The following is a 27449-nucleotide window of genomic DNA, read 5'->3' as shown; positions in this document are numbered from 1 at the left end:
AAAAAGAAATAAAGGAAAAGATCTTTTTCTTCTTATATTTTGCCTCATAAAGTAGTAGTTAGTTGAAATTGACTAAGACAGAGTGATCTAGTTTCATATGGTGGCAGTAGAAAAACACAGGGTTACATCAGACACGCATGTGCAGTGATTATAAGAAAGCTGAAAGGGCAGCCAAGATGGGTGACTGGAGTATTCTAATCTGATTTGTGCTGCTGATACAGGAGGGAGGTAACTAGAGATGTAGCAAAGGTGTGTGTGTTAGTGATGTTTTTGTGAGGTTTTTTTTTTTGCTTTATTTTTATTGATTCAATTTTCCTGAGTGTGAAACACTCTGGTTTGAAGCACTTTTAATAAAGAATGCTCAACCTATAATACATAAAGGGGGAAGAAACCACAGTTATTCCTAGTGTGCTTAAGTGTATCAAATGTTATTTCATTATAGCATTGTGGTGTAGTAGAATTGAATATTAGTGTGAAAAATCCATTTGCTTTAGCTTATAAACTTTTTCATTTGAAGCTTTCATTTCAGCCACTACTGAAATACCAGAGTGGTAAGATTGTTAATAATGAATTTGCTCATGAAACTTCCACACAGTGTTTGTAATGTTAAATAGATACATATTATAAATACATTGACATGATATACAAACTCTCCAGTTGCAAGCTGTAGGGATAGTGTGTGATAATTTACATGTATTTAATCCAGGAATAACCTGGAAAGGTAGGTGGTATTTACCTCTTTAACAGATGAGGAAACTCAAGAAATTATATGGACTAACTGTTGACAAGATGGTGTTGAGACCTAAGTCTTGTGAAGCTCCAAATAAAATGTTTGCTTTTATTTTCTTGACATTTAGCTGCTTCCTTGTAATGAAGTATAATGATCAGGTAGATGCTTGAGAATTATTGTACTTACTTTTCAAACAAGAAAATTGAGGCACAGAAAAGGCTAGCATTCAAGTGTAGTAGAAAGGGAAACAAATAGTGCTCAGCCTATTCTTTGAGAACTTCAGTTTTCCTGTCTCTAAACATGAGAATCCAGCTTTATCAAGCTCTTTCCTGAAGTATCCTAGGGTGGTAGTACCAGGAGGCCAGTGGAAAACATTCTGAATTTCCCGCCTGTGCTTGTACTTCAACCACAGAAGCTATGCTTTTACTTGTTTTATACATTGGACCTTAAAAATATTTCAAGTGTAACCAAGGATTATAATATCACCCTAATTTGGGAATAAAAATTTGGGCTTTTGGGTTTGGTTTGCTGCTTTACTTTTATTCTGGATAATGAGCTTAGAAGTAAATCAGCTCTCTTTTCCATTTTTCTGTGAAATGAGCTGATGTTTTCCTGAGAGTAGTAAAAATTTTAGCAAGTTATGTAAGTAAATGTTGATCTTGAGTGTTTTTAATAAAACCATTCAGTGGGACACCTCTGCAAATAGTTATGATAAACTAGTTGTGTGGTTGTTACTTTGTCAGAGCATTTCAGCTCTAGACATGTGGTATATTTGAGTCTGTGTAGATTTTCCTGCTCATTATTTTTGGTAAATTGAAGAAAATAAATTTATAGGATGAGGATTTTGATTGGGCTAGTGGGAAATTGTGATAGTTTGATATAGAACAATATTTTGTTTGCTGTTGTGAAACCTAAAAAACTAAAGAAAGATCTCTTATGATTTTGATATTGATACTATGGAAAGTCAGTCCAGATGACCTGTCAAGAATTCTTTGTTTCTCAAACCATCACTGAGGATATTGTCAAGTTTCAGAAACCAGCCTAGTTCTCTTAGTGTCTAACTTTATCAAACATAGACTACAGCGGATATTTAGGTTACAGCAAATATTTTTGATGGTTCTGAAATGGAAAGTTGTAATTATCTCATCCAGACTGTTTCAGTCAGCTTTTTCGCTGCTGTGATCAAAAGACCCAACCAGAACAACATTAGAGGAGGAAAGGTTTATTTGAGGGCACACAGTTTCAGAGGTCTGAGTCCATTGACAGCTGGCTCCATTCCTCAGGGCTTGAGGTAAGGCTGAACAAGGTGATGGAAGAGTGTGGTGGAGGAAAGCAGCTCACATGATGATCAAAAAGAGAAACTCCACTCTCCAGATACAAAATATATAACCCATATCTACACCCCCAGTGAACCACTTCCTCTAGCCACAGCCCACCTACCTCCAGTCACCACTCAATTAATCCCATCAGGGATCAATTTACTGATTAGGTTAAGGCTATAACTCAATTATTTGTCCTCCAAACCTTCTTGCATTGTCTCACGTGTAAGTTTTTTGGGGACACCACATCTAAACCATAATACAGACCTACAGTCTAATCCTGTTTTTACCCAGCTGCTCTTTCTCTACAAATGTTCCTCTAAACAACTGGATTCTTACAGCCATGCTCATCAATACCCTAGCACATTTAATTGCGGTTCTCTTTCTTCAAAACTCACATGAGGCACATAATTCACCAAGAGCAGTGAGTCATGCTGCATCTTATTTTCATAGAAACACCAAAGCATAAGCATATGACAGTGTTTGCTTTGGGGGTAGTTTTCCCTAGAAAACAAGGAGATCAGTGAGATGGCAAATTGCAAATTTATGTGACAACCAACTGAAAACAAGACCATGGGTGAAAGCAACCAAGCTCTTAGATGCTGTGCGTGTCAAAACGGGAACAAAGATTTTAATGCAAGTTTAATTTTCTTCAAATATGGATCCCATTATTAATTGAGGTATGCAGCTCACTTGCAGCCTTGGGTGTGGTCCATGAACACAGCTGCTACTTTGATCTTTAATTACTATATTTTGTTGCCATGTATGAATGGGCCTTTAGGTTATAACTAGTGATGCCAATGAAAAAGAGGGATGTTTGATATATAGAAACATGTGTTTTGGGCAGAGTGCAGTGATGCATGCCTATAATCCAAGCTACTTGGGGGGCTGAGGCAGGAGGATCACAAAACTTGTCTCAAAATAAAAAATAAAACAATTTTTAAGAAGGGTTGAGGATATATAGCTCAGTGGTATAGTGCCTTTGAGTTCAATCCTCAGTCCCGCCTCCCCCAGAAAAAAAGAAACATGTGCTTTTGGCTTTTGCTATTTGGGTCATCATAACTTTTTTGTTCATGAAACCGTGATAGTTTGAAGCACTTTTGTAGAAAAACTTAATATGCTAAATTTATTCATGGGGATTGGGATCAAAGCTTATCATCTGGCCAGTCTTATCTATATAGACTCCATTGCAGTCTCTCTGCTGGTTGCAGAGGTGTCCATGGCCCACAGTCCCCTAAAGGTTGCCTCTGAGAGCAGCTGCACATAAATGCATGCCATGGTTAGCCTCAGTGCCAACCTTGTACCTAAGATTCAGTGAAGGATCTGAGGGGAATACAAAAAAGAAAAGTCATGGAATTCACCTTAGATGTTCAGCTTTTAACTACTTTCTCCTCTAACATTATAGAAACTAATTTAGCCATCACCATACTCTAGATTGCTGCTAGTGGCAACTGTTTAGAGCACAGTGGATTTCAGTTTCACTCTGAGGCCTTTGAGATGATTTTTATATTTTACAGATGATTTGGAATGGAGTTATCCTATTTTCCATTTCTGCCCATTATTATGGTGGACAAGAATTAACGTTTTTTGAAATAAGACTGACAATGTGGCTTTTAGAAAACTATATTGGTATTTTAGTGTTAATGTTAGACTTCTTTCATAAAAGCCTAGGTCCTGGAATAAAATTGTAACTGCTGGTTGTATTCAGTTTTTCAGTTCATGGAGAGTGATAAATATTATAGCTGACACTATGAGAGTATCTATTTATATGGTAAGAACTATTCCAAGACTATTACATTTGTTCATTTAGTTTTCACATTAACCTGTAAGGTAGGTAGATATTTTTATTCCCTTCTTATAGGAAGAGAACAGAGAGGGTTTAAGTAACTTGTCCTAGGTTGAACAACTAGTAAATGGAGGAACTAGAATTAGAATCTGGGCAATCAAATCTGGTCATCTTTAGGGGCTGTTAACTGCTTACCAGTCAACCAGGGTGACTTAAAAAATTTTTTTTACCCATGGTTTGTCTGTTTTTAAAGCCAATGTTAGTGTTGGGTTTATTCCCCAGTCTGTTCTAGTTTCTCCCACATTGTCATAAATAACATATTATTGAAAGAAAATAATTGGGAAATATAGACAGGTTTTTAGAATGAAAAAGAGATGGTATATGATCCAGTCTCTGCAGAGGTGGAGATTTAATGTCTCTGTGAGCTTGAGGCAACTTTGTGGGCCAGTTGATCTATGGTTCCTCTACACAAGAAACCCTGAGGCAGCAACACAGCTTCTGTGCAGGTATCATCATTGAACAGCCATTCCAGTTAGTTAGCTACAGCACAGAGAAGGTTCCTTGAGTTAGAAATTCACTGTCATTATTCAGTAAGAACATTCTATAAAAACTACTGAAAGATTTAAAAATCAGTACAGATAAGAAAATAATCATCCTGAATAAAGAAGTTTAACCCCAGAGTTACATAAACACATTCTTTTTTTACATTCACTTTTAACGTTTTTTTTTAAACTCTTACTTATTTTTTATTTTTTTGTTTTCTTTAGATACACATGACAGTAGAGTATATTTTGACATATTATACATACGTGGATTATAACTTATTCTAATTAGGTTCCCATTCTTGTGGTTGTACATCATGTGGCTTTTCACTGGTTATGTATTCATATATGAACATAGGAAAGTTATGTCTGATTCATTCTACCGTCTTTTCTATTCCCATCCCCTCTCCCTTCCCCTCATTCCCCTTTGTCTAATCCAAAGAACTTCTATTCCCCACCCCACTCACCCCCATTTTGTGTCAGCATCCACATATCAAAGAGAACATTTGCCTTTGGTTTTTGGGGATTGGCTTATTTCACTTAGCATTATATTCTCCAGTTCTATCCATTTACCAGCAAGTGCCATAATTTCATTCCTCTTTATGACTGAGTATATTCCTTTGTGTATATATACCACATTTTCTTTATTCATTCATCTGGTGAAGGGTACCTAAGTTGGTTAGCTGTTGTGAATTGAGCTGCTATGAACATTGATGTGGCTGTGTCACTCTAATATGCTGATTTTAAGTCCTTTGGGTATATACCAAGGAGTGGAATAACTGAGTCAAATGGTGGTTCCATTCTAAGTTTCCTGAGAAATCTCCATACTGCTTTCCACAGTGGTTGCACCCATTTGCATTCCCACCAGTAATGTATGAGTGAACCTTTCCCCCCACATCCTCACCAATAGTTATTGTTGCTTGTATTTTTGATAATTACTATTCTGTCAAGGTTTATTTTTGAGAAAATATCACAGCATAGAACATAGTATTTTTTTTTTTCTGTGCACTAAGTTGTCTTGTGAGGTCTCAGATACTTCCATGAATTTCATGAAGAGGAAATTAATGAGATTCTCACACTCTTAGAGGTCTTTTAGGAGATCATTAGAGCACATGTTAGGAAAAATATCAGATTAGAGTTGGTGTTTTCTCCCATGAAAGAATCTTGTACATTTTAGATTATTGACCTTAAGAGTTAACCATCATTATTTGTCTTCTCTGTATTTTCATTTGTTGTTAGACAGGGGAACTCTCCGTTATCTAGTTCAGTTTTGGAGTTTTTGTTTATTTGTTCATTTTGTTTTGGAACAGGGAATTGAACCCACGGACATTTTACTATTGAGCTACATCCTTGCCCTTTTTATTTTTTATTTTGATACTGGGTCTCACTAAATTGTTAGGGCCTTGCTGAGTTGCTGAGGCTGGTCTTGAACTTATGATCTTCCTGCCTCATCCTCCCAAGTTGTTAGGATTACAGGTGTTTGACACCATGCCCAGCTCTGGTTCAGTTTCATAAGCAAATTCTTGTGAATGAGAGACATGTCCTGGCCAGAACCCTGTGTTAATTAGTATTATTGTTACTAGATCTGTTCATTTTGTGCCTTTGAGGATATTATTGCATACAATGTCATTTTTCAAAAGTTAAACTAATTTACTGTTGTTTTACAAATGGGCTGTTTCAGTACAATTTAGTGAGCATTTGTGTATGACCACTGTTAGCCAGCCTTTCTGTTTATTAAATGATATGTAGCCTCCACATCTTTCTGAACTTTGAGTCCAGATTAGTGTTTATCACATTGAGGTTACACATTCAGTTTATAGGATCAGGACCAGCATCCCAACTCCCCTACCCTGTTTCTTTTTGTTTTGTAAGTATTGAATTGGAATAATATATTTTTGTGGGTCTATATAAAAATATTCTATATAAAAATAGTATTTTATTGGTTCATATTTGTACTAGGTAGAGGTTGATATAAATGTATTTCTGACTGTACATTGTGATAAAAATTTTTAAAGTAGTTTTCTAGGGCATTGATATTCAATTTGTGGGCACTGGACCACTGCCAGTATGATGTTTGTTCCTGGTCTGCGATGAGATAAGTACTAAAATTGAGAATAAGCATTTAGCAGTTTGACATTGCCAGTTTTTAAAAACAGCTTTTGGTAGAGGATTGTCCATTGAACAAGTGTAGGTCAGTTAGCGTATTGAACTTCGATGGTCAGTCACATGTTACAAGTAATGTGATACTAAGCGTTCTTTTAGGTCACTTCCTAATAGATTCAAACTGTGGGGAGAAAGTACATTAATTCTCAGAGGATAAAGAGAATTTGGTGAATTAGGCATTATGTTTTACTAATTTTCTATACTTTTGGTGAATTAGGCATCATGTTTTCCTAATTTTATATACTTTCAGATTTTCTATCTGTAATGTAGAAAAGATTAGAGTGGGAAAGAACAATCAGGAAAACTACCCCATTCACAATAGCCTCGAAAAAAATAAAATACTTGGGACTCAATCTCACAAAAGAGGTGAAAGACCTCTACAATGAGAACTACAGTACACTAAAGAAAGAAATTAAAGAAAACCTTAGAAGATGGAAAGATCTCCCATGTTCTTGGATAGGAAGAATTAATATTGTCAAAATGGCCATACTACCTAAAGTGCTATACAGATTCAATGCAATTCCAATTAAAATCCCAATGACGTACCTTACAGAAATAGAGCAAGCAATTATGAAATTCATCTGGAAGAATAAGAAACCCAGAATAGCTAAAGCAATCCTTAGCAGGAAGAGTGAAGCAGGGGGTATCGCAGTACCAGAACTTCAACTCTACTACAAAGCAATAGTAACAAAAACAGCATGGTATTGGTACCAAAATAGACAGGTAGATCAATGGTACAGAATAGAGGACACGGACACAAACCCAAATAAATACAATTTTCTTATACTAGACAAAGGTGCCAAAAATATGCCATGGAGAAAAAAACAGCCTCTTCAAAAAATGGTGCTGGGAGAATTGGAAATCCTTATGCAATAGAATGAAACTAAACCCATATCTCTCACCATGCACGAAACTAAACTCAAAATGGATTAAGGACCTTGGAATCAGACCAGAGACCCTGCAGATTATAGAAGAAAAAGTAGGTCCAGATCTTCAACATGTCGGCTTAGGACCAGACTTCCTCAACAGGACTCCCATAGCACAAGAAATAAAAGCTAGAATCAATAACTGGGATAGATTCAAACTAAAAAGCTTTCTCTCAGCAAAGGAAACTATCAGCAATGCGAAGAAAGAGCCTACAGAGTGGGAGAAAATCTTTGCCAATCATACTTCAGATAGAGCACTAATCTCCAGAATCTATAAAGAACTCAAAAAACTCTACACCAAGAATGCAAATAACCCAATCGACAAATGGGCTAAGGAAATGAATAGACACTTCACAGAAGAAGATCTGCAAGCAATGAACAAACATATGGAAAAATGTTCAACATCTCTAGTAATAAGAGAAATGCAAATCAAAACCACCCTAAGATTCCATCTCACCCCAATTAGAATGGCGATTATCAAGAATACAAGCAACAACAGGTGTTGGTGAGGATGTGGGGAGAAAGGTACACTCACACATTGCTGGTGGGGCTGCAAATTAGTGCAGCCACTCTGGAAAGCAGTGTGGAGATTCCTCAGAAAGCTTGGAATGGTACCACCATTTGACCCAGCTATCCCACTCCTTGGCCTATACCCAAAGGACTTAAAATCAGCATACTACAGAGATACAGCCACATCAATGTTCATAGGTGATCAATTCACAATAGCCAGATTGTGGAACCAACCTAGATGCCCTTCAATTGATGAGTGGATAAAGAAACTGTGGTATATATATACAATGGAATATTACTCAGCCATACAGAATGATAAAATTATGGCATTTGCAGGCAAATGGATGAAATTGGAGAATATCATGCTAAGTGAGATAAGCCAATCTCAAAAAACCAAAGGTCGAATGATATTGCTAATAAGTGGATGAGGACACATAATGGGGGGAGTGAGGGGTTAGTGTTAGGGTTAGAGTTAGGGTGAGGGAGGGGGGCAAGAATGGAGGGAGGAAGGAAGGTCTGTATAGAGGGAAGAGAGGGGTGGGAGGGGTGGGGGGAAGGGAAAAAATAACAGAATGAATCAAACAATACCCTATGTGGATTTATGATTACACAAATGGTATGCCTTTACGCCATGTACAAACAGAGAAACAACATGTATCCCATTTGTTTACAATAAAAAAAAAAAGATTAGAGTGGACAATGTAGTTTTTTGTTTTGTATGATTCCTTTGTAAAAAGAAAAGATACTAATACTTTGTTAATATTAAAAGGCTTTGGAATTTTATTTTATCCTAAATTTTATAAAATCCTTTAAATTATCAATCAGGCATACAAACAATGCTCACTTCTTTTATAAATAATACAATTTCTAAGAAAAATAAAGTTTCTTAATAAGTAAAAGAAACACTTGAATGAGTTTTGGTTTTTTCCTCTATAATGGTATAAATGTGCAGTAAATCACAAATAATAGAACTTCTAAAAATAAACACTTGAAAATTTAGCTGACTTTAAAATTTCTTTTATTGGATTTACATATTATTATCACTTTTGAACTAATTTAAGATTCAATAATGAGGGCAACAGTCTACTTATTAACGACGAATGTGAACTTAAGGGCTCATCTAGAAATGATTAAACAAGTATAGACCTAGCCTATCCATGGCTAGAATAGCCACTTTTGATCATTAACCTTTAAGTTCTTTGAGTAAATACATTGAGTTTTTAAAAAAATCTAAACTTTTCAAAAACATGTTTAATGTTAAATAACTGGGGAAAACTAAGTTTAGAGTATGAATGAAAAATTTTCATTTCCTGTGTTCTCCACAAGAGATGGCAGATTGACTTTGTATTCCTAATAAGGCTGTGTTGAATGATGGAATTTTATTGAAATACCTAAAAATACCCTCTGTACAAAAAAAAAAAAAAGAAAAAAGAAAACTTATAATAAAGCGTATTTAGCCAAGACAAGAATAGAAAAAGAGAGCGAAAGATGCCTGGAAAAAGTGACTGGCAAAATTCTGCCTCCAGTATTAGTGTAGTGCAGGGTGTATGCAAATGTGAATCACAAAGAACATATCTCATACTTTGAAAAGATCAAGAACAATTAGGTATTTTGTTAATTTCTATATGTATTTTGTTTATTATGATGTATTTTAAATGGGCAATTTTAATCATTTTCCTTTTTAGTTAATAAGTAAGTATGTATAGGCTAATTTATTGTTCAGCACTGAGATTTAGGTTTAACTTTCTTCCAGTAAAGTACTGTGCTAAAAGAGATACTTTTCTATTTCACTCATAAAGGAAGAAAATCCTTACATATGTCTTATGTACCTTAATTGTTCTGTCCCCCTACTGTCTCCAACTTTATCCCTTGCTGTTTCCCAGTTGAGATTCCTGGAACCATTCTAGTCCCAATGCCACATTCCTGCCTTAAGGACTTTACAGTGCCATGGTTCAGACATGAGATGTCCCCCACCAGCTCCTGTGTTAAATCAGGAACACTCTAAGGTAAAATGATTAAAATATGAGAACTGTAAGTTAATTAGTCCATCCTAGTTTGAATGGACTATTTGGGTAGTAACTCTGTAGACAGGGTGTGGCTGGAGGAGGTGGGTCATGGGGTATATGCCTTAGAAGGGTTCATCTTCTCTGCAGCCCCTTCCTCTTTCGTGCTCTGCTTTCTAGTTACCATGAGATGAACAGTTTTCCTGTGCCATGCTCTTATGCCATAATGTTATGCTTCATCTGGGGCCCAGAGCAATGGAGCTAGCTGCCTGTGGACTAAACCTCTGACATGAGCAGAAATAAACTTCCTCCTTTTAGTTGTTCTTTTCAGGTATTTTGATCACAGTGATGAAAAACTGACTAATAACACTTACTTTTTAGTCTGCTTAGAAATCTCTACTTCAAGTTTATATTCACATTTCACCTTGCTATTAGAAGGCTTCTCTGACTCTTTTATGTTAAATAGTGTATCCTAGCTGGACATGGTGGCACACACCTATAATCCTAGTGGCTCAGGAGGCTGAGGCAGGAGGTTCTCGAGTTCAAAGTCAGTCTCAGCAACCTAATGAGGCCCTAAGCAACTCAGTGAGACCCTCTCTCTAAATAAAACAGGGCTCGGATGTGGCTTAGTGGTTAATTGCCCCAGGGTTCAATCCCTGATACCAAAAACAAAACAAAAGTGTGTTTTGTCCCCTGCCTTGTTTTATTATGTTCTATTAACTTTCCATTGCTATGACAAAATACCTGAGATAAACAACTTATGAGGAGGGAAAGTTTATTTTGGTCCATGGTTTCACAGGTTTCAGTGCACAATGATGATCTGTCGCTATTGCTTTTGAGCATGTGGTAAGACATGGAGAAGCTGCTCACCTCAAGACAACCATGAATTAAAAAGAGAAGAGGGACTGGAATCCAAATATCTTCTTCAAGGACACACCCTCATTGCCTGACATCCTTCTACTAGGCTCTACCTTTTAAAAGTTATATCATCTCCCAATATTGCCATCAGCTGGGTACTAAGCCTTGAACACATGAGCCTTTGGGGGTATATTTCAGATCCAAACCATAACATACTCCATAGCACTTATCACCACATGATTTTTTTCTGCCTCTTACATAGTGCTGGAGATTAAATCTGGGGCCTTGTGCATGCTAGGCAAGTGCTCTACCCCATCTACATTCCTAACCCACCGTGTGTTTTTTGTTTGCCTCTCCCAAGTAAGCACTTTCAAAAGAGAAATTTTATGTTTTATTTTTATTTTTTTAATTCATTGTGTGTTTTATTTTTTACTGTTTTTTTCCCTATCTGATTACTAGAAAAGAAGATACATTAAGTGGAAGTTCTTACTTATCAGTGATACCCAAAGGAAGGTATAAAACTAGTAGATTTTCAAAGAACACAATTCTGTTATACTTCATTTGTCAATTCTAAAATTATTATAGTCTGTGGCTAGTAAGAAATAAAGTGTAGACTTTGGATGGGAAAGAGGGGAATTATACTTGTCAGCCTCTTCTCTTTCATAAAAATGCATGGTATAAGCCTGGCATGGTGTGTGCCTATAATTCTATGTATTTGGGAGGCTAAGGCAGGAGGATCACAAGTTTGAGCCCATCCTTTGCAATTTAGCAAGACCATGTCTCAAAATAAAAAATAAAAATGGCTGGGAATATAACTGAGTAATAGAGTAGCTCTGGATTCAATCCCCAGTAGAGAGAGAGGAAGAGGGAGAAAGGAGATGGGAAAGAGAAGGAGAGAGATGAAAGAAAGAAAAACATGGTCAATCCTTTTTACTTATAGAATATTTTTAATTACATTACTAATAGTCCCATTTATAGTACATGGAAGCAGAAGATGAGAGGCATTTAGTAATCTCTTAGCAAATAAATTGAGGTGCTGAGTAGCAGAGTTAAAAATAGGGCTTAAAATGTTATCTTAATCCAGTAACATCTGCCCCTTCCGTAAACTTTGGAATCAGCACAGTGTGGTGTGAATTTCATTTGAATGGGTGGTTAGGAAGTATGGATGTTTCATTCATTTGCAAGTAGTGTAAAAGTTTGAAGTAAAAGAGACTAAAGGAACTGAAAAGTGGTATCTTATAATACAGAAGAAATAATAGAAATTTAACTCTTTATTTCCTATATTTATGGACGCCTGAATATATTGGGATTTTCATTGTGCAGGAATGGTTGTGAGGCTTAGAGACCAAAGGAACTCTGGTCATGTAGGTTTACTTTCTCAGTTTGTTATAATCTAAATTATAAAATGATCTAAACCATTGGCAAACTATGGCTTACAGGTCAAATCCTGCCTACCACCTGTTTGTATGAATGAAGTTTTATTGGAACACAGCCATCTCATTCATTTAGGTTTTGTCTCCAACTTCTTTCTTTTCACAGTGGCAGAGCTGAGTAGTTGAATTAGAGATCATGTGGCTCACAAAGCCTAAAATATTTACTGTCTGTTCATTTCCAGTAAATTTTGTCATTTCATTATAATGGGACATATAACTTACATTCTTTATATAAAACCCTTTATTGAAATGCAATATGCATGATAATGGAATTTTGTTGATAGTAAAACTGAGTTATTCTGACCTTTGAAATTCTTTTTACTTAATCTTGAGCATGTCTATCATAATATTTTTCACATTCTTTTTTGACACAAAAGTTTTTAAATACCAGTTAGGAAAATGCAGTTTTTCCCCTCATGTTATTTTGAGTATGGACATGAGGCACAATGGACAGATGGAATTTTTTCCCCTTATAAAATATTATTGTGGAAATAAATGTACAGTAAAAAAATAAATTTCTTTCCCCTGAAATCAAGTAAATATTGTGAATTTTTGCACAAAATTTAAAGATAATTTTAAGAAAGATTTATAGAAATCAGTGATAGAATATAGAAAAATACTTATTCTTAATATAATAGTATTTTTTGATAAATATACCTAAAGACAACAGTTGATTAATCTTTTATGGAATATTCTAGAAGATTTAGGCTTTGGCCAAACCCACTTATGTGGAATATCACCAGATCACTTTGAGGCATGCTTCAGTTAATTTTTAAAAATCCCCCCCCCCTTCATATTGAGTAGAATAACATTGTACTTGATCCTCGTTCTTCCATGAAACTATTCTCTATAATTTTGGATTCTGGTTATCTTTGGAGAGTACTTGTATCCATATACATGAAGTGCTTTTTCTACAAAATAACCAAGTATTTAGGCATTAGCTATTTAAAGTAACTAGTACCAGTGATACCACTTACATTCTCTAATGTTACTATCATTGTTTTCATAGCATGTATATCATACACAACTATCTTATTTATTGACATTGTTTGCTTCCTGTGTTAGAATGTAGATTCTAGTCAGGGATTTTCTTTGACTTGTTTACTGCTGTATTTCTAATTCCTGGAATAGTGCTTAAAGGTCAATAAATATTTGATGGACAGATGAAAAGATGATCTCAAGTGGGAGATGTCAAGTAACATAAAACTGTCACCAAAACTGGTTACTTAAGTTGCTCAGTATTCTTTTTGCATTTCCAAAGAGCATGGATTGAACTTCAGTCATAGAAAATAAAATATATACCATGAGTGGAAGAAATATATTAAGGACCTAGAATTGTTTGCTATGAGATTGATATATTAGGGAGAAAGGTGGATATTGGTGTTAAACTTACTAGTGATCAAAGTTATTTAACACTTCCAGGTTTTTCCTTTTGAAACCACATATATAAAGATCTTTAATTCACTGTTGAGCTCTTAGTAGGATCCCAGTAAATGATATTGTATGGCTGACTCTGATGCTGTCATTATTTTTAATAATAGAAGATATTTATTTAACCTTTTAAAATTTAACCTAAAACTCACCCTCCCCATCCTTTTCCTTCTTGAAAATGGTGTACCCCTTTGGATCAGCAAAGCTCAGTAGGGCTAACTAACTTCCTCCCTCATATTCCCCTTGTTTCTTTCCATCTATCCAACAGCTCCTCCTTAGCTTGATTTATAACTGGTTGATGAAAATTTCTTTTCAAACCTTCATCATCTGATTTGGTCACCTGAAAAGGATCATTACAACAGAAGCACTCATCCTTATGTAAAGAAATACTTACCAAGTGGTAACTGCTTGTTGTGAATGTCAGAGCCACACCTGATTTAAAGTGGATCACAAGCACAGGGTACTCAGGTGGGAGAGAGCAGTTCCCCTCCTTCTGTCCTCTTCCCTTCTTTCTCTCACTCTTCAAAATGTCTTTCCAATTTTGGATTATTTCTTTTTCTCATTAAAGGGAAAAATCTCTATTAGTTCCCATAGTAAGATAGAGAAGAGCAAAAAGGCAGAACAAAAGTGAGAGTGTATGTGTACACGGGTGTGTGGCAAGTGCATCCTTTGATTAGCTAAAAGCTGTTCTAGTGTGCTGATGCATAGCTATTTTTGTTCTTTCATTTATAGGAAATATAATATTTACATATTTTAAGTCATTTTGGAAACAAAACACTGAAATGTTGTCACAAGTGATCTAAATGTTTAGGGTTTGAGATTTGGGGATAGAAGACTGAATGAAAGTTCAATAAAGTGGAGAAATTGTTTAAAGAAACATCCCTCTGCACTGTAGAGTTCTTACTTTTTTTCCCCCTGGAGCTTCTTTGTTATTGTAAATTGACAACTTTGCAATTAAAGTGATTAATGATGTACCCTAGTGTTTATGGGTCCTAAGGTCAGTGGGTCCAAAGATGGCCATGCTGTGGGAAAGTTAGATAGAGCTCATCTCATAGAAGATGAACCAAACACCCTCCTCTTTTCTGTCTGACTGAGTTTAATATATTAGATGTGGTTGAAGGAGTCGCCAAGACAGTGAGCAGTGTGAATAATTTTATCAGCCTGGTTCTATTACCTAATTCCTCATTCTTAAACACTAATATAAAAATTCATTCATGGCTATTTTATTAACTAAAAAACATGTTATTTTGTAAAGCAGTGTTAGAAAAATGTGTGCATTGGTTAAAAGCATAATTTAAGTATAGCATCATTTTTTGAGTGTTTCTAAGATGTAGTTTTGCTTGATTCTTTTAATCTTATTCATGATAGAGATAGTGCTAATATATGACCTTTTTCCTATTCATTATTTCTAACTAGGACATCACAATTCTAATTTTTAATAAATCTGTCATAAATCAGAACTCCTTTCAACAGTTCATCTAGAAGCTCTGAAACTGGTTGTAATGAATCAGGGATTTTTATTTTGGATACTGTTTTTATAAGAACCAATCAACTTTCAAATAGATTGTTTGAGCCACACTGATGGCTTTGTTCTTTGAATTCCACAAGCCAAGGGTGGGACTGAGCTAAGGCACTCATATCTCACCATCCTGGCCTACTCCTGTACAGTGGCTTCACACCAAGGAGAGAGAGAACAATAAGCAAATTGTTGAGCCATGGCACTAAGCCATTGCCAGCTCTCGGGTGGTTTGAAACTCACACACTACATAAAAGTGACTTGTGATGACTACTGTGGTTCAAAGGGGTGATATATTATCCCATTATGAATGAAGAGAAAAATGTAGGAATAATTTTTAATAATCATTCCTCAGTTTTCAACCATTCATTTATTTACATATCTTTGAAAAATAGTCCTTTTCATGGAATCTGTGACATTTCTAAAAAAGTACTTTCTTGATAATATGTGTCTGAAGAAAAAAAAAGGTAATTATAACTGATTTAATTTTGAAGAATGCTTTTCCTTCTTCGTATGTGAGGACTTTCTCCCTGGGCACAATTGAAAATTGATACACTCCAGGTTGATGAAAGAAATAGAATTTTCTTCCTTAAACTTGGGTTAAATTATGCACATAGTCTTTGAGTACCTTATTAAACATAAAGTTCAAGAAAGCAGTAGTTTCATTAAAAAAAATAATTTGTATAACAAAAAATTTTGAGAATTTTAAGGACTAATATTTCTTTCCTTTAAATTTAGCCACTGTGGGAGACTCATAAACATTTCAGACTATACAGAGACTTGCTCTTTGGTTATATAGTTATTTAAAATAGTGTTTCCCAGAGGGCCACCCCTCCCAACTCAAATCTTGAGAAATGTTTTTTAAATAATGAGTTCTTCAAATGTTATGGACAACAATCCATAGTCTGCTCTTCTTTCAGGCATTTAGAGGCTCAGAGAAGCTTAGCTGCTAAGATACTGTGTAACTTTAACTCTGTGTTTTCCAGATATCTTTGGTAACAGAACGTGTGTGTGTGTGTGTGTGTGTGTGTGTAAGTAATTTTCCATGAAATATGCTTTGAGAAATAGTTTCCCCAAATATAATAAGTAGTACATGTATATTGTATAAGATAGCATTTAGTGAGACCCTCTTCTACAATGTTTGTGTGTGTTCATCCATTTTTTTCTATATACTCATACTATATGTGCTTGGTGTCATATAAAGGAAGCATTTTATCATGCAATGTAGAATTCGTTAAAGAATGATTTTAATTGTTGCATGCTTCATTGTGTGGTTGTATTACAGTTAGCCATTTTCTTGTTATGTATTTAATAGTTTCTAATTTTACACTATTACAAATTAGGCTGTAGAACACAGATATCTTGATTCATAAAGTGTTTTTTGTACTGCAGATTATTTCCTTATGATAGATACCATAAAGCTATTATTGTGTTACAAGATATGAGTTTTCTTTAGGACTTTTAGTAAATAAATACAAAAGTTTTTTTCAAAAGAGTTACATAGATCTCCCAGTAACATATAGAAGTATTCTCACAGTACTTTATATTAATATTTTTAGAAAATCTTTAAAAGATAAAGATTTAAGGAAATCTGAGGAAAAGGGCAGTACATCATCTTATTCTGTTTTTTGACAAATAGTAACCTTTGCTTTTAAAAACAATTATCTTTCTTATTGTGTTTTGTAGGTTTCATTTGTCATGTATTCTAAATTTCCTGAACCACAATAGTTTGTTTCATAAAAATGTATAATTGTACTCAAGTGTAAAATTTTTGTAGCCTACTGATCTTTTAAAATGTAATTACTACATTATAGATTTTAGTATGTATTGTTTATGTGAATGACAACCTCTATTTACCCCAAAAAGTACAGTAACACGCTAAGAGAAAGACAATTTTAACTGAAGAGTTCAAAATTTTGCTGACATTGTAAACTTCTATAAATATTCATACAGAAGTCCAACAGCCCCCTGATTGGCATGTAATAAAGTAAGGAACCTTTTCAAAATTTAATGATTCTGTGACTCATTTGGTGGTTAGTTTTTAAAACAAGAAAACTAATTTTTATTACATCTGGTGTTGACAACTTTATTTGACATTTAATTACATGCCCCCTCTAAAAAAGGATGTTTGTATAATGGATTTGGTCCTGGGATTTTGAGGGCATGTTGCCCTTTCTTTCCCTGTTTTAATATAAGTCATTGCACTTGTGATACTTATCAGGGCACAAATTGGGCACATATTCAAACTGCAGATTTAAATATTTTGTGTGCATTCAATATTTCAAACTGTATGTTTATGGAACTTTTATATAGTAAATTATGTTAGGATTCATTCTATGTGTTCTCAACAAAATACGTTGATTGGAGTCCAAATATAATGAGACAAACCATTCTGGGGCATTATCCTTACTTACGCTCTTTAAATTAGAGCTAACAGCTCTAAAAAACAAAGAAGTTTATTTTCATAGACATAGAACATAGGCATTTTATCTTAAGTTTAGAGATCTAGCAACTGTTAAATATCATATTCTTTTTCACCAATTGTTTATGTTTCTAGAAGTGCTCCATGTACTTTAAAGTGTTCAGGTAAAAAAAAAATACTGGCTTCTATGCTTTGGCAAACTTTCAGTAATGTCTTGGGTGGTTTTAATAAGTAAACCCTTTGCAATTACATCTTATTGTGAAATTTCAATGAAAGGAAGATTCCACTGTTCTGTACTTGAACTTGTTTCCTTTGCTTGTTATAATAACCCTTTCAGCTAAGAGAAATTGTCTTAGTACCCATGGAAAGTTGTGCAACTGCACAGGGTACAACCTATTGCTATAACTGAATGTTAGCATCCATTGTGGCTTTTCATTAGGTTAGCCAATTGTTCAGTCAGTGCCTGCCTTTGCGAACCAAATTAGTTGTTGGAAAATTCAGTTGCTGCTAAATGTGTTGATCAGAGTTCACCGCTAGGTTATGCTCATGGAGACCCAATATCCTGTCCTAGTGTCTTTTAATTGTGATCTGTTTTCTTTATAAGTAAAACAATCCCTTGGTTTATAGAATAAAATTCTTACCACATAATATTTACCTATTCTTACATTTATTAAATTCTGCACCTTATGTCTTATCCTCAGACTGATGTGATATGAGAGGAGTCTCATTGCTTCTGGCACACTAACTGTAACATGCACCTTAGCATTGAGGAAAGTATCCCAGATTTTCCCTTTGTGTTAGTATCATTGATTACAGCCAGTGCATAGTAATATGTAACAACAGAGGGCTTCCAAAGCAATTTACATGAACTTGAATTTTCTCATTTGAAAAGTAAAGACAATAATACTTTTTACTTTCATTATCGTCATGATTGTGTAATTGCTCCAAATCAGTTGTTACTGTTCAATGCACACTAATCAAAATGTATATAGTGCCAGAAAACATATGTTAAAAATTAAGTTACATCAGGAGTATTTATAAATACTCAAGTTATATGCATGGATTTTTGTCTGCCTTTGCTTTCTGCCTTCTACACTCATTACGGATGACCTGGGCCAGGGACTGTGCTAAGTTATACATACAAATGGCACATGCTTATTGCCTTTACTAAAAGTGTAGCCTAATGGAAGAAATTACTGTTTTCTTTTTTAGAATAGCAAATACTTTAACTTGCACAAGCACTTACGGATATAAATGCAAAATACTCATTCAGTGATTCAGTTCAACCAGAATATATTCAGTAGTTTCACAGACCCAATACCCTGTGGATGTGTTCATGGATTTAGGAGAAAAGGCAAATACTGCTGGAGATTGAGATTTAGGTTAGATGTCAGGAACCTCTCAAGGATTAGAAAGTCATGTTTATACTGTACATTACCCTTTAAGGGAGGGAATAGCCTCGATTTAAAGATTAAAGAAGGTGTGTGTTAGCAAATAAGACTGGTGTTTGTCTCTCCTCATTTGAGTTTGTAGTGAACCAGAGCCTACAGTGTGTACTTTGCAAGTAAGGATATTGGCTCTTGCAGCATTTGACTTAATGTGCTATTTAGGAGGTTGTGAATCAAAACTAGGAATTATGAAAATATAAATTCTGATGACATATCCAAGTATATTATAGTAAAAATTACACTAATAAGAAATTATAGGTTTGCAAAAATTAATGTTTTTTTCTTCTTCTTTTTCTCCCAGAGCATCTGCAACACCTAAACCTGAGCCAGTTTCTGTTCCAAAGGTAAGTTTCTAATCTAGCATCACTAGGTTACCCATGATTGTTCCTCCTGAGCCACTGTAATTTCTGTTTTTGTCTCAGGCCATACAGACATTTAATTTATAGTATTAATACAGTTTTCCTCATTTTCTCCCTTAAAAATGAAGAAATGCTGAGCATAGTGGCACATGTCTATACAATTTAGGAGCCTGAGGCAGGAGAATCACAAGTTCAAAGCGAGCCTCAGCAAATTAACAAGACACTGAACAATTAGTGAGACCCTTTCTCAAAACAAAAAAGTTGGGTATATGGCCCAGTGGTAAAGTGCCCCTGTATTTAATCCCTGGTACCAAAATAATAAAAAATTAAAATAAAAAGAGGAAAATGGAAATCAGCACATGCAGAATTATCATTTATAATGGTACCTTTATTATAAAACAGTTATTTCTAAGGCCAGTAAGTTCTTAATAATTTATACCCAAATTTCTTTTATATTTACTTTTAATTTTTCTATCTATATTCATTTATTTGCTAAGAAAAATAAGTGGTTACTCAAAATGTATATCATAATAAATCTTTAATAACATCCAAGAATTACATTTCACAATATTCTTGGATTAGGTTTTTGGAAAGTAACCCTTTTTTTCTCTTATACATTCTCAAATTGTCCCAAACCATTATTCATATACATTTGATTTATGATTTTTGAGGTTTCTCCCTCATTTTTTGCCTTTTCATTATATTACCTATTACATTGATTTACATAGGCTTTAAGCTACTTATTTTTCTCAATTAGTTTTCTTGTAAGATTAATTTAGATTAGCTTTTTTCTTAAAATCAAGCATAATAGAATTGTCATTGTATGTTTTCTTAACATTTTGACTATTTTTCTTTTGAGATGGTAGAGTAAATAGAGATTCATTCTTGATTGTTATAGAGGCTTAATCTGATTTTTTAAAAACATCAGTAAATATGCTTTGGGATAAAGATTGACAATTTCTGGTAATCCTAGGAAGAATTGATCTTTCTTATGAGTTAGTTTTTTCTTTGGCTGCTGGCAATGAGGAAATATTTTCCTCTTGAAACTATTAAATATTTATTTTGGAAAAGGGAAAGAATTTTATTCTATCTCTGAATCATATCTTAAAACATTCAGAGAGAGAAGAACGTGAATTACAGGAGAAAGAAAAGACTTTGTTTTGTTCATTTGTTTAAGTTTTTTTCATAGTCTTTATTCAAGTCTTTATTTATTCTTTCATAGTTTTTATTCAAGACTATTTCATAGTCTTTATTAGAATGTGTGTATTTCTGAGTTAGATGAAAATTATCTTATCCCCCCCCCCCCACCTTTTTAAATGGAAGAGTTTGAAATGCACTGCTTCTGCATGAATCAAGTAGTTGAACTGTGGAAAGAAATTAAACATGTTTGAAAGATGGAATTATAATTGAGGCTCTGGTTATTTTAAAATAAAACATCTCAGCAATGTTTTATTATGGGGTATTTTAAAACTTCTCCTTTGTAATATAGCTAAATTGATGCTTAGATGGCCTTTATGCTTTTTGAGGTTTTCCTGCTCTGTTTACTAAATATTTTGGAATTCCTTTCATTTTATAAATAAAATATGCTTAGTATATGCCTCTGTGTTATGCATGTTGGGACCAGTTAGTGTGCATGTTATGCTATATCAAATCATTGTTTTTACTGGAAGTGTGTGACATTTGAGCTGCTAACATGATTGTGTTTGTCTTTTTAAAAGTCAGCTATGCAGTCATTTCAGTGAATATGTTTGCATGTGTTTGGTGTTTTGTGTATGTTTATTTTTATTTCACATAGGGAGAATCAAAAGAAGTAGTTAAACCTGTGCCCATTACATCTCCTGCTGTGTCCAAAGTCACTTCCACAACCAACATGGCCTACAATAAGGCACCACGGCCCTTTGGTTCTGTGTCTTCACCAAAAGTCACATCCATTCCATCACCATCATCTGCCTTCACCCCAGCTCATGCAACCACTTCATCACATGCTTCCCCTCCACCTGTGACTGCTGTCACTCCTCCCCCATTCTCCGCATCTGGACTGCATGTTAATGCCAATCTTAGTGCTGACCAGTGTTCATCTGCACTGAATGCTGGTAAAACTGCAGTTAATATCCCACGGCAGACCACAGTCACCAGCGTGTGTTCTGAGACTGCTCACGAGCTAGCAGAGGAACAGAGAAGAGGATCCCAGGGTGACATTAAGCAGCAAAATGGGTAGGTGGCCAAGGGTGCTTTCTGTTCCTATCAGAACTCTTCTTTTAGGTAATTTCCAAGAAACTCTGAATCTTCCTCCCCTCCATTCAGCTGTTATTTGAAGGAAGATGGAGTTGTTTGCTTCATTAACATGTGGCCTTATATTACATATACACAATATTTTCTGCAGAGCAATTATAGGTTAATCAAAACCTAATTATACATTTTGATGTGTTATGAACCATGTAATATGCTGTGTAACTCTTCTTCCAACATCTGGCAGAACATTGTGCAGCTGGCACTTATAATGCAAGACAAATCTTGAATCTTTTTTCTTCAAATTTTCCATCCTTTTATTGTTCACCAAAAGCTTAAACAGTGTGATTATAATTGATCTCACTCCCCATGAAATAGTCTAGAAGACAGAAAACAAATCAACTTCTGACTCATGTCTATATGAAGCAACACATGACCAATATTCTTTAAAAGCAAATAGTAATGACAAAACAACAAGGGATGTTTAGGTACTGTCAGAAACTTATATAGATTTTTCTAAAATGAATGAATTTAAACCAGTGGGCACCAAATGTATAATGTTAGCCAAAGTTTTTGAAAATTTGTTCCTTCCTTATAGGTTTTCCTTGAGGATGCATTTTTAAAAAGTCGAAGTTATTAACTCTTTTGAAGCCCACAGTTGTAATTTCAGCAACCATCATTTATAATCATTTTATTTATTTAAAGATTCAGTAAAGGTACCTTAAGGTAAGGCCATTTACACAAAATCATTTTGATTTTATTTATTTGACAAAAATGTATGTTAAAAGGAAAATGAAGGGAAATAATCTGCACACATGATGGTTTTTGCCCATGTCAGTTCCCAAGAAAATATGATTAAAATGATTATGTGGATAGATCTTTGTTGAATATAATCCCTTCTGAGAATGTTAATTCACATAATGAAGAGGCAATGCTTTCTGCAGCACTGCTGCCATGGTAACTTTGGGAATTTGAACAAGGAAGTGGCAAGGTTCCAGGTGCTGCTGAGAGTGCAGGAGCTCTGCAGGAATAGCTATTGGGCTGTACAGATGGCTTTGTGGTTGTGGGTGGCTCAGAAGTTTTGATTTCTTCTTTAAAAGTAAACAGTAATGAAAAATAAGAAGGGATCTGTAGGTAGCATAAGAGACATTATAAAGATTTTTGTAAAATAAATGGATTTAAACCCATGGACATTAAATATGTAATGTTCAGCAGAAGATGTTATAAATTCGTGCCTTATTTTTCCTTTTTTTGGAGTATACTTAAAATGTCATAAGTTATTAATTCATTTGAATCCCATAGTTAAAATATTACACATCTGTTTTCAGCAAACTGTATGTTGAGGAAAACTAGTGTTTTTCAAAGAATGTCATTTATTCTTTCCTGTGAGGAAGAGGAACAGTACATGGTATTGAGGTTTGGTTTGTAATTGTTTGGTTGTAATTTTTTTTCTGTATGTCTACAGTTTAAGATAATAGGTTTTGGAATAATCAGAGCAGATAATCTGAAAAGAAAGACGCTGCCTGTCAAATGGTAGCCCCATCAACAAACTGAAACGGAAGTTAACTGTTTATTAAATTCCAAGTTCAGTAGAAAAACAAGCCCACTGAAGTCGGTGTATTCACCAAAGTCTTTTCTCCTAACACATCTTGAAACTTATGAGAAAGTCTTTTTAATAGAAAATTGTAGAAGTAAAAAGCAGATTGAGGGTACAGGAAAGTATTAGATTTAAACCAAGCTTAAATTTTGTGCTTAATAAATTAACACAACTTGGGGAGTTAAATTTGAAATGATTTAAAACTTATTATTTTTGAGCTGAAACAAGGCAGCGATGTACTTTCAGGGCCTTGTGGTAGCTTCTTAATCATTCAACAAGTATTTATTAAGCACATGCTTGGTGTTCAGCATTGTGCAAAATTTAGGAGAAAATGGATTAGTACATGTTGTGCATCATTAACAAGCAAGTTAGTGCTTTGCCTTTGCAAACTGGATGTTTTTAAAAATAGCTTGATCTCAAATGTTGTCCATATGTTAGGACAAGGAAAACTTGATTATGCTGAAAACAAAAGTATGGTATCTGTGAAATTCAAAGACAAATCTGTAATGCTCCTTCACTCACTATGTTTAGAGAAATAAAAAATAAATCACATCTTTTCCTAGTTGTTGACTTGTCATCTTGGAGAGTAGGTGTTTGGGGATATTATCAAGTACTTTTTGTGCATAGGTGTCAAAGTTTTTACTCCTCTATATCCCAGATATTTATAATGTTGGCAGAAATAAAATTCTTATAATATTGAAAATCGTTGCTTTTTATTAATTATTATTTTAGAAATAACATATACCCATGACCAAATATTTAAAAGTTCAGAAGGATATAGAGTTAAATGCCTGAATTGTCCTTTTCCTTAAGGTTTCATGAAGACTGATTTTTTTTGAAAGTGATGTAAAGTGGCTAGCTAGTTTGCCAGTTTGATAGACACCCCTCTCAAATTTGTATGGGATTGGTAAACATTAGACACAAAAAAGAGCATCATTACTAAGAAATAATTAGCTAAGTATCCTAATATTATGAAATCTAGAAATTATATTATTTATAGAATATTTCTTAATAATAATACTATGTAAGCAATTCTATTCGTTCTTATAAGTAATAATGATTAAGGCCCCTCAAAAAGTTTAAATCTTTCTTCTACATGTCCACATTATTGGTCTTGGCCTTCTGTTTTCTCTACTACTCTCCTTATTCTGAAAAGCAGAATGGGACTTTTTATTTTCCAAAGCAGAACAAAAGCTGTTTTCTGTCAGGTAGTTAACTACTTTACCTTTTCTGTTTTCATTTGTCCTTGCATTATAATGTGCCACTGCTTTCTGAAGGTAAGTCTCTCTGGTATCCTATATTAATTTCAATGTTTTTGGACTGCAGTTTCTTCTAACAGTTCTTTATATGGTGTTTTGAAGAACCTGGTCTTGGAATATACAAAAAATAATGACACAGTAGTAATATTTTAAAATGCTTTTATTTTTGCAGAAAACACACGTGACAAAGTTAGTATCCACATTACTGGAGAGGAAATATGGTGATTTATATATGAGTAAACAGCATGAATGCAAATTTAAATTTTGCAAAATTAAATTTTGCAAAAGAGCAATAATTTAGAATAACCACATATAGTGTTTTGAATAAGTTTGGTTTGCATTGCTATGTTGTGGTGAATTGCTTTCTAGTAATAAATAGTGTTTAAGTTACATCATTAAATATATGTGGGGTTTGCTGTGTAATGGCTGGAAAGAGATAGTGCTTGGGGGAAATGTAATTTGCATCAAGCAAAACTGTTAGAAGATAAAGATAATGAATAGAAACCGTAAACATTTGTATCATTAGTAAACAGCATATGTAAAAATGTGTTAATATAAAAAATTAGTGTTTCTTAGATTAAGTTCTCCAAGAATCTTTTTGATTTTTCTAGAGTTTTGATTCAAACAAGTGTTTCTAGAAGATGTTGCTCTCTCTATGTGCAGTTGTATGTGTGGATGATAGACAGTTAATACACTATGGAAACCGGTTAAGAGAGATCATTACTAGGTTATTAAATGTAACAAAGAATTAGCATAGGCATTGGGAATCACTGGTATAACTCTCAAACCTTGTTTTTGTGTTCTTTTCATATTGACATTAAACTGGTTAGTAGTTAACTATTAGCTTTAAAGCTAAGGAAAAATCACATGAGATAAGAACTTGCAATAGTTTTTGCACTAATCAAGTTATGATTATTCTGACAGGTGTTGGAATTCTTTATCCACACTATAAATTAAAATTGGTAATATGGGATATCTAACTTGGTCTTGGCATTCTGTAACTTTTGAGTTATAAGAGCATCTTCTTTCTAAGCAGTGGTGGTTTCACTGATTGTATAGTTTTATGTTATTTATATATAGGAATATTGCACACCAATGTGTGATTAAAAACATCCTGAAAACCTAATTTATTGTCTTTTTAAAGTTAACTTCTTATAAACAACACCTTTGGCTAGTTCCTGGATTCCAGTATAACAAACAATTTGATTTGAAAAGGGGGGAAATGGGACTTGAAAAAATAAATTTAAGCATATAGATTGAATACAAGTTAAAAAATTCAAGATCCAGATTCATTAATTTGTTAGGTATTACTATGCATTGTATATTAGGTATTCTATGCATTGTTCTGTGCCTCTGAATATATTATGTAATCTCATTCTCATGTGAACTAAATGTTGAGAGAGCACATAATTTTCTCAAGTCATGTGTCTTGTAAATGATATAGCTGAGATTTGAGCTTAAGTCTTTTAAAGCCAAATTTTGATGTGCCTTCCACTATATCACCTGCTTATGACTTGAACTTATTTTTGTTAGTTTGAGTTAGTATTTGTTTTTAATGACTATAGAGTTGGATCAGAAGCTTATTAATGAATTCATGTGCATAAACTACTTTCATTTGAAAGTACCTTTTTTGAGTAGTAGGGCCATCTATCCCAACAACAATCAGTGTCTGCATAGTTTTCAAAGTGCCTTCAAATATGTTAAACATGAACCCTTACATGAAGTCTGAAGGAGGCCAAGTGTGGTGTCGCACATCTGTAATCCCATGGCTCAGGAGGCTGAGGCAGGAGGATTCCAAATTCAAAGCCAGCCTCAGCAATTTAGCGAGACTGTCTCAAAATAAAAAATAAAAAGGACTGGGGATGTGGCTCAGTAGTTAAGTACCCCTGGATTCAATCGCTGGGACCACCAAAAACAAAACAAAACAACAACAACAACAAAAACAAAAAACCCCACAAATATCTAAAGGACAGAAAATTTGCAGTTCATTTCACAATTGAGGGACACAGATTTCTGTAGATTATGATTTTCCCAGAGCACAGGGAAGTGGGCAACACAGCCAAGACCAGGTTATCTGGCTGTTGTCGAGATGTGTTTGCCACTGCTCTGTGCTATTCCATTTGAGCACATTAAAAAATATATTTATAGAAATACTTGTTTGATATTCAAATTAGCATCTTTGGATTAAAATCAATTCACCCTTCATTTGGTGCCCTTTACCACACCACAGAACCCCTCCCCCTGCAACTTCATGTTGACATAAAACATTGTCCCTCAATTTAAAGTACTTAAATATATATGTCTAAAACTGGTCTCTGTTTAGAAAGATTACTTTGCAAAACTATTTTAAACTGTTGTTTAAAATAGCAAGAGAGAGAAGAGAATGCTTTACGTTGTGGCTGGGGAAGAGTCCATAAAGGCAAACCATTGAGATCAACTTATTAGCATGACCCACCCTCACTGAGTAGAACTCAATCATGTGTTGACTTTATGAAACTGGATTTCTAAACATTAAAGCTGATGGGCAGTTTTTCTCACTATGTCTATAATGATTTTTTATTTATTCTGACTAAATTTAATTGGAGGATGGAAGAACACTAAAATTGTTCTTTGATAAACGACGTTTACGTCTTGTTCTCTCTCCGTAAAGGAATGGCAATGTATTTGTTTTTAATATTTCTACCCTTAATAGACTATGTGAATGAACTGCTTTTTTTTTTTTTGGTACTGGGGATTGAACTCAGGGGCACTTGACCACTGAGCCACATCCCCAGCCCTATTTTATTTTGTATTTTATTTAATGACAGAGTCTCACTGAGTTGCTTAGCACCTCCCTGTTACTGAGACTGGCTTTGAACTTGCTATCCTCCTGCCTTAGCCTTCCTAGCTGCTGGGATTACAGGTGTGTGCCACTGCAC

General features: G+C 34.4%; 1 protein-coding gene and 1 long non-coding RNA gene across 22 annotated transcripts in view; one reads left to right on the top strand and one right to left on the bottom strand.

The window, feature by feature from the left end:
- LOC306670175 overlaps nt 1-27449 on the bottom strand; it is a 165812-nt gene that overhangs the window by 9611 nt on the left and 128752 nt on the right. The gene's annotated exons all lie outside the window — the stretch shown is intronic.
- The window catches only part of PDLIM5 (PDZ and LIM domain 5), a 225055-nt gene that overhangs the window by 110917 nt on the left and 86689 nt on the right, over nt 1-27449 (top strand). For 11 of the 21 annotated variants that reach the window (XM_079154759.1, XM_079154750.1, XM_079154761.1 and 8 more), the window contains exons 4-5: nt 19389-19431; nt 21242-21660. In XM_079154759.1, the coding sequence (XP_079010885.1) occupies nt 19389-19431; nt 21242-21660 (462 nt within the window). Of the gene's footprint in view, nt 1-19388; nt 19432-21241; nt 21661-24703; nt 24721-27449 lie in introns of all 21 variants that reach the window. The other 10 variants (XM_079154752.1, XM_079154746.1, XM_079154751.1 and 7 more) reach the window with 2 other exon arrangements.

Source organism: Sciurus vulgaris (assembly GCF_902686455.1).
Source record: "Sciurus vulgaris genome assembly, chromosome: 9".
Classification (NCBI taxonomy): Eukaryota; Metazoa; Chordata; class Mammalia; order Rodentia; family Sciuridae; genus Sciurus; species Sciurus vulgaris.
Note: the sequence above shows the minus strand (reverse complement) of the source record. Positions and strands in the feature narration are given on the sequence as shown.